Source organism: Magallana gigas, chromosome 3 (assembly GCF_963853765.1).
Source record: "Magallana gigas chromosome 3, xbMagGiga1.1, whole genome shotgun sequence".
Lineage (NCBI taxonomy): Eukaryota > Metazoa > Mollusca > Bivalvia > Ostreida > Ostreidae > Magallana > Magallana gigas.
Window position 1 is genome coordinate 8,962,050 of NC_088855.1, and position 7,855 is coordinate 8,969,904.

Here is a 7,855-nt window from a genome sequence, read left to right on the forward strand (position 1 = left end):
TGCAAAAGCACATACAACCTTACTCGGGTGTCTTTTGGTGGAAGAAGGCAAATAGAAACAGCAGTAATGTTGTTTAGAATTAATCATCCTACTGTTGTATTTCAAAACAAATATTGAAAAACATAGAACGCCTACGGTGAACTGGTAATCCTCGGTAGACTAGTCCAGACGAGTGACTAGGGGAGATCCTGATCAGTCCGTACAGTATACAGTCGTCACTAACCCGTGCTACAGTCAAATTACAATAAATACGTTAGAATACATTTTGAACTAGATTGCGGTACCATGCAAATTGAGTCATGAATACATGACAGAAAAAGAAGAAGAAGAAACCTATGCTTGAAATTGTGCGATTTTTTTTAATTCTTAAGTCCTACGCTCCCATTTTTACACGTGAAAATCTTCGATCAATTACAATAGGTTAACAATTATGATAGAACATTAACTACATAGATATTTAACTTTGTATACATGGTTAAGTTGCACAAAAATAATGAGGTAGAATATATTGCATAAAAATCATAATTATCTTTTTTGAGACTGAACCAAAGAAGTAAGATAATTTGGGGCCAGACTTGGGACGAGGGTGGTCCTCCGTAAGGGACAAACTTGGTCATCACCACATGATTCATATGTTCCTAAATCATGACTTCGCCAATGGAAAATTACAGCTTGTCTTTTTAAAAAAAAACCATTTATCAAATTATAATTTTAGCATATTTTACTCGGTTTTAATATATATTTTTTCTTTGCATTACTGCAAAATTTGTTAAAGTTTTTATCTGAGCGATTACTAGTATCTAATCAGTTTGCAAAACAAAAAGGATACCTTAGGTAAATTATCAATTCTATACAGATGTACATTAACATGCATAAATTACAGACAGGAATAACAAAATATGGGCGGGGGTATAAAAGATGTATTGAAAACTGTGACATTTGATTTTAGATTATTTTTCAAGGAGATCTAATAAATTGGGCAAATATGACAAACTATTTGACAAGTTTTGTTTGGATTGTTTAAATGCTATCGACAGGTATAGATTTCATATTCTTTGACTAAAACAAAAACAGAGATTTCCAGTGTGTAAAATCCCATTTGTAGATGAGAAGATTGTTCACAGTCAAACAATTTAGCGGAAAAATTGACCTTGGTCTACACTCCCTCCAGCACTGACCATAGCCTTGATCAAACATACTGAGAAAACAGTCAGATACCTATACAATATACGTATGCAAGGTTCGATATACGTTCAGAATCCTATGGACATCTATTGTGGACTGTCAGAAGGGGATGTAAATAAGCCGATGACTTTTGTACATCAAAGTGAGATCATTAAAAACAATTTCTGATTGTTGGAAAAAAAAAATTAATATGTTCATAATAGAAATAATTGTGTTGTAAAACCTGCGATCCCATTTGAATACTGCAATTAGATTAAAAAGCGGATGGCTTTTTTTTTTTGCAGTTTTCAAGAATCTACGGCCTGCCAGCGTTCTAAATTGCAACCCTGCGATTATTCCTGTGCAAGTAAGTAAAAATAAATGTTCAATTGTTGTTAGATGCGATTTTGGCAAACTATGGAGATGTCAAAAACAAAAACACTTTTCACTTTGGAGTCTTACAGAGGTGGACAGTCGTGGCCATTTTTAGAATATAGTTTTGTCATTAAGATTAAGATCTCTGTATTTGGATGAAAATATTTAAATCTAAATTTTAAAAAAGCTTAGGATTTTTTTCTTTCCTAGATTTTTTATGACCAAAAATATCAAATTCAAAATCTTAATGTACAGATCTGATGGATAATTATTTGAGTATATAACCTTATACATTTAACTTAGACACGATTTGACTTAAAATTTTCAAATTTTATTGTTCCATTTTCAACGTTTATAATGATAAATATAGAAGTTTATTATGCTATGTAAAAATTTGACAGATACAAGCTATAAGCAAGATACAGAGTTCATAATTCTTTGTTTTGTAAACAAAACTCGAATATTGTTATTGTTTAACTATATGTTGTATTGGTGTAAGTTTCATTCAAATGTAATTTTCTTTTGTTGATAATAGTATTTATGAAGATATTGAATTAGTTTAAATTGTTTTTTACAAGTCATTTTGTATAAGAAATGGTAATTATCTACTTTACAATTTTTGTAAACAACCATAAGACTCGAGCTTTGTTTACATAACAATCAATTCTTACCTCTGAATCTCGCTTGTAACTTGACTTTAACATTCAATCTTTAAGTCAATCATTACAAATGCACCAGTAAACCATTTTATACATAAAAATTAGAAATAAAATTTTTGATCTCAAATCGTGTTTAAGTCTCTTTAATAAATCAATTATGTATGATAAATAACATTGTTTTGAAACCATGCATTTTGCATGCTCCTCTTTGTAGTGTTCAAATATATCATACAGTTTCCAACTCTTTTATTAAATATAAAGGTTAATTTAAATAGGTACATGCTTTGAGAAACACATCCCTTAATGTCTTGCAAATATGCATATAAAGAAGTGTAACCAGAGATGCGCTTATTAAATATACAAGACACGGTGGTTCTTTCGTCAAACTCGCAACAAAAATTGTTCCCCGAGGAGTATTTCATTATACTAAACCTTTTTAGTAATAGTAAGATCATAGGAAGAGAAATCTTTGTCATGAAGAATGGGCGGAGCGGAGCGAAGCTGACAAATTTAAGACTGCGTGAATTGTAACGAAACAGAGTTGCCTCTTTTAATTACTCAAATCTTTACACAGTTTATAAACGTTTATGCTAAACTTTTAGAAAACTCGCAGATGAAGTGTTTATGCAAAACTGGGTGTAAAATAATTAAGCAAGTAGGAGAAAAAAAATCTTAGAACCATTTTAACAAGACCTTGGGCTTTTGGTTGGACGTAGCTGTCTATCACTTGCGTCAAAACAAGTTAAAAATGACGCAGTTTCAAGCGAAATATGCACCAATTGCGTAGTCTTAGCTCAAAAGCCAGACAAATCTTGTTGGTTGATTTCAAAGAGCCATGGCTGAGTAGCCAGCAATGAAATAGACAGGCCTACGTAACACTTGCTGTTTGATACATATACCGAAAGTCCAAGCTCTTGTTAAAATGGTTCTATTTATAACAATTCATTAGATACATGTTTGAAAACGTTAAATATATTTACATTTATTCTTAAACTTGTACGATTTATATCTCGGTTTCCTACTCTTAAAAAAAAATCAAAGTATTTCTTCGTTGTTCTACTTTTACAAGTCCTCATATATCAGAGACCAAAGACCTAAATGTATGCGCATTACAACAGTCAAATCAACTAATATTTCACATCTGGCCAATATTTGGAGGTATAAGTTATAATCCAGTTATACAACTAAGACCAGGAAGTTCAAAATCGCCTATTTTGATAGTGATATTGATGAATTGATTACATTGGGATTCATGTCGCCTAGGAAAGATTGGTTAAATGAGCTACTATTGTTTCTTTAGTTATCTACTTTACGAATGTATAGTAATTGAGCATTAAACATAAAAGGAATTTCTATAGATAATAGATTGATCAAATGTGTTCATTTGTGTTCATTTCTAAACGATAAGGGAAACACTTTTGCGATGAAAACTAAACCGCGATTAATCATTCTCTATCATGTTGGAGATGTTACAGTAATGGTATATATAGACAGAAAAATAGAATAATATGGTAAATTTTTGTTATAACTTTTCAAAAACTACTTTGTGTACAATCAGATATATAAAACACTCGATATTAAATGTCAGCGAATATCAAATACCCGGTATTGAAATCTGAGTTATACGGTATGTTTGATGTTTGTATCGTCGTTATGAATATTTATTTATTTATTTATAAGAATACTTACTGACTCCCTCTCCCGAGAAAGAAACATAAAATAATTTAAATAAAGCAATGAGTTACAATAAGAGATCCACTGCAATGTTTAATATACAGAAAATAGCATCACACAAGTACGTGTACACTGCGCCGGATAATTAATTAGGTGAGATATTTACCTTTAAAAATTAATATCCCATCGGAAAATGATAATTCCCATAGGAGAATTGACTCTCCTACAGAATGATATAGACAATCCTATAGGATTTTTTAAAAGTCCTGTAGGAATTATATTTCCTATAGGAGAATGGTAATTCCTGTAGGAATTTGATTCAGACATGTAGTTTTCCTATAGGATATTAAATTTTCCTATCGGATTTGAAATTCCTATAGGAAGTTCTTGTATTCCGATAGGAAATTTCAAAATACCTATATTGATTTTCCTATAGGAAAAATTATTTTCCTATAGGAATTTATTTTTGAAAGGTAAATATCTTACCTGACAGGTGAGATACACTGATAACAAAGGTGGTTGTTAACTCTTTAAGCAATGGTCTATCATATGGCATATTTGAATTTTTCGATATATGCAGCTTAACCGGGTGCAAAAATGCCACCTTGGCACTGGCATAATTATCCGGCACAGTGTTTGAATAAATTGTTAAAATAAATTAATATTTTTTTCTTTTTTTCTTGCCAATGTTAAGTATCAGGATCTCTTGTGGGTTTTTTTTTACAATTTAAATAAGCGTTTTACATTTGTTTACTTTTATTGCAATATGTTATGTCGACTTTTTAATTTGTCAACTTAATTAACTTTTTAAAATTTACGAGAAAGAAATTCTGACATATAGCATGTTTGTATTTGGACCATCACAAACAAACCAATTCTTCAACGTTCTGTTTGGTTGACAAATTTTTATTTGTCATTTTTCATGCAAAATGTGACAGTATTTAATGTTCAGGATATCAAGAATTCAGGTGGACTTGTCACAGGAAATTTAGTTTTTGAAATGTTCATAATTAAAAAGGTTAATTATATATATATATATATATATATATATATATATATATATATATATATATATATATATATATATATATATATATATATATATATATACTTTCAGGCTTCAAAGTAATGATAAATGATTAAAGATGCTTGTTTTATACAAAATATACAAATTGAATTATTTACACTGATTTTTGTTTGGATTGAGTTTTTAATTAGTCATATATTTTCATTATAAATAAGCCCAAAGAATATTTATATGATGATGGATAACTGGCTTCACTGAAGATTGGTCCTTTACGCTTCAAGATGTTTTCTTACATTTTGATAGTGGAGTTAGTTTTTGAATCATCACACATTGAATATAAATATGTGTGAAAAAGTAGGATACTGTAGATTACAAAATAAATAAGTTTATTAGATGATGGAGAGAGTAAATAACTTCTCGGTAAGAAATGTGTTACTTTAAAATTAAGCAACGTTGAAGGCAACGACATATTGATTTTATCAGTTTTCAGCATTTAAATTACTTTGATAGTAAAGTCTCAAGATATTGCTATTTCTTCACTTTGATATTTATTTAAAGGTTATGGTCTCGTTAATTCCCTTGAGACAAACAGATATATCACTCTTTGACCCTGTAGGTATAAATCATAATTTAATTCAACCGTAAAGGCTGTCTTACTTTATCCAGGTCATCTAATTAACTCAACGAAGTGTGTTTTGTTCGATATAAAGTATTGATATCACTATACACGGGTGATATCTGCCGTATAAATTTGTTTTCGTTATAACGAGAATTTTCTATCGTTTTTTAATATAATTAAAAGTATGTCGTAATGATAGAAAAAATGTTTCTTAAAATAAAGAAATCTAAAAATTAATATACACATGTCCTACTTTTCATGTCAATGCGAGATCTTTTCTCGTAATTAAAAGAATATTGTCAACCTGTTTTAATACAAATAATTGTGTTTGTATATGCAGATTTTATGTTTTAATTTATTGGATAGTGGGTGTTGTCTGCGGGAACTCCACCACATACACAACTTGAAACCGTATCATCTCTGATGCCAAAATTTTTTGAATATATCTTATAAATTTATATTTCTTTTAAAGTGTGAAAAATAAATATCAAAGCATATTGATTTCGTGTCATATCTGATGTAAACTCGTTTGCATTTCTCTTATTTTTATTTCTTCTTCAGGATGAAAAATTTAACTGATTTGGACACACAACAGTTTTGGGCGGAAGTGGAACATGAGGAGATCATCAAGAGAATCCCAGTCGCAGTTGTTGTCGGTTTATTCTCCGTAGTAGGAATTATGGGAAATTTTCACATCCTGATAGTTTTCTCTCGAAACCTCAACAACTTTTCGACCTATCACGTCATGGTCTCAGCTCTTGCAGTTTCGGACTTGTTCGTCTGCGCGACGTATCTTCCCGTGGAAATAACAATGGTGATGAAACCCTTCTCCTTCGATTATGACCTAACATGCCGCCTGGCTCTTCTCAACAGCTATGTTTGGGGAATATGGTCGGCTTTCCTAACAGTTCTGATAGCCGTAGAGAGATATCGACGAATTTGTTATCCTGTTCGGGAGCAGATTTCATGTTCTACAGCTCGGAAATTCTGTTTGGTTCTGTTTTTGATAGCCACGTTTAATGCTGCCCCGATCGGTTACATTGCGGGAACGCACACAGTTGCACTCTCAAACGACACCAATGGCTACGAGTGTTTCGTTAGTGACGATCTAAAAGAATCTTATATACCAACCGGCTACTTCTTTTTCCTTCTTTTCGAGGTTCTTGTCTTAGGGTTTGCTATTGTGTTACTGTATCTCCCCATTAGAAGAGCTATTCAACGGAGTAACACTTTACGAAAACACCACGCGAAAATCAGCGAAAGTGAAACCACACAGGTGTCATCGGGAAAGACCGAGGAATCCATAAGCAGATTGTCGAAATCCCTCAAATATACCGAAAATTATGACATTCCTCAAATAAACATCGAAGATGCCGACAAGGCAGACATAAACCATTCACCCGATTTTCAAAATATCATGAAAATGGCGGCAAACGAATCGACAAAAGAATTAAACTCTGCCCAATCAGAGGACAAGGGTCCAAACGCCCTGAAGATCTCGCTGAGTGTTTCGTCTGTTTGCAGCCTAGATTACAGCAAAATGCAGGCAACACGGTCCATGTCCGCTAAGCCTTTGTGTTCAACAAGAAGGTTTATGATCAACAACGCTGTTACAAAGGTCACCATTGGCCTGTTTCTTATCAGCATCATATTCTTCGTGACCCTCATCACGTTCCTTGTTTTGACGCTCCTCCGGATCCTGGCGGAAGAGACACTGAGTGGGATGTCCGTAACTGAGGCCTATATATTCCTGTTTGGTTTTGAACTCGGATATCTTAACCATGTTGTTAACTGTTTTATATATTTCTACAGTGACCGTCGCTTCAGGAAAGAGGTACAGACAATGTATTCCTGTCGTCCACGAAAATGATATCAGTGGTATTACTAAAGACATGACTGTTTACCATCCTTCAAGACATGACTGTTTACCATCCTTCAAGTATTCATAAACTGTATATATTTTCATTCATGAAATAAGATATGCATGCAAAAGTAATTAGATGTATTAAATAGTGTTATATTTTAACTGTTGTATAAAAACAACAAGTAAATCATGACAAAACTAGCACTTAGCTAGTAACTAGCATCATGTTAAAGCATAGTTGCAATATCAGAACAAACACAAGAGCGTTCAAGGCCCGACAAATCCCCCCGTACCCAGGATTTTGAAATGGCATATGAACATATGAAAAATCTTTACATTTGAAGCTATGCAGCAGTACATGTACATGTATAAGATAGAACTACATTCTCTGACAAATACATAATATACAATAATACATGTAGGCTACTTGGTACTTATCTCTTTTGTTTGATTTGATGCCTTCTAAGCATTAC

General features: G+C 32.2%; 1 protein-coding gene across 1 annotated transcript; it reads left to right on the top strand.

Moving 5' to 3' along the window:
• The first annotated feature begins 1,114 nt into the window (after window positions 1-1,114).
• LOC105334711 (cholecystokinin receptor type A) lies at window positions 1,115-7,598 on the top strand. The gene is made up of 3 exons (XM_020069906.3): window positions 1,115-1,327; window positions 1,470-1,531; window positions 6,080-7,598. Exon 3 carries the CDS (start codon window positions 6,081-6,083, stop codon window positions 7,386-7,388), a length of 1,308 nt encoding a protein of 435 aa, XP_019925465.3. The 5' UTR covers window positions 1,115-1,327; window positions 1,470-1,531; window position 6,080; the 3' UTR covers window positions 7,389-7,598.
• The last annotated feature ends 257 nt before the right edge of the window (window positions 7,599-7,855 follow it).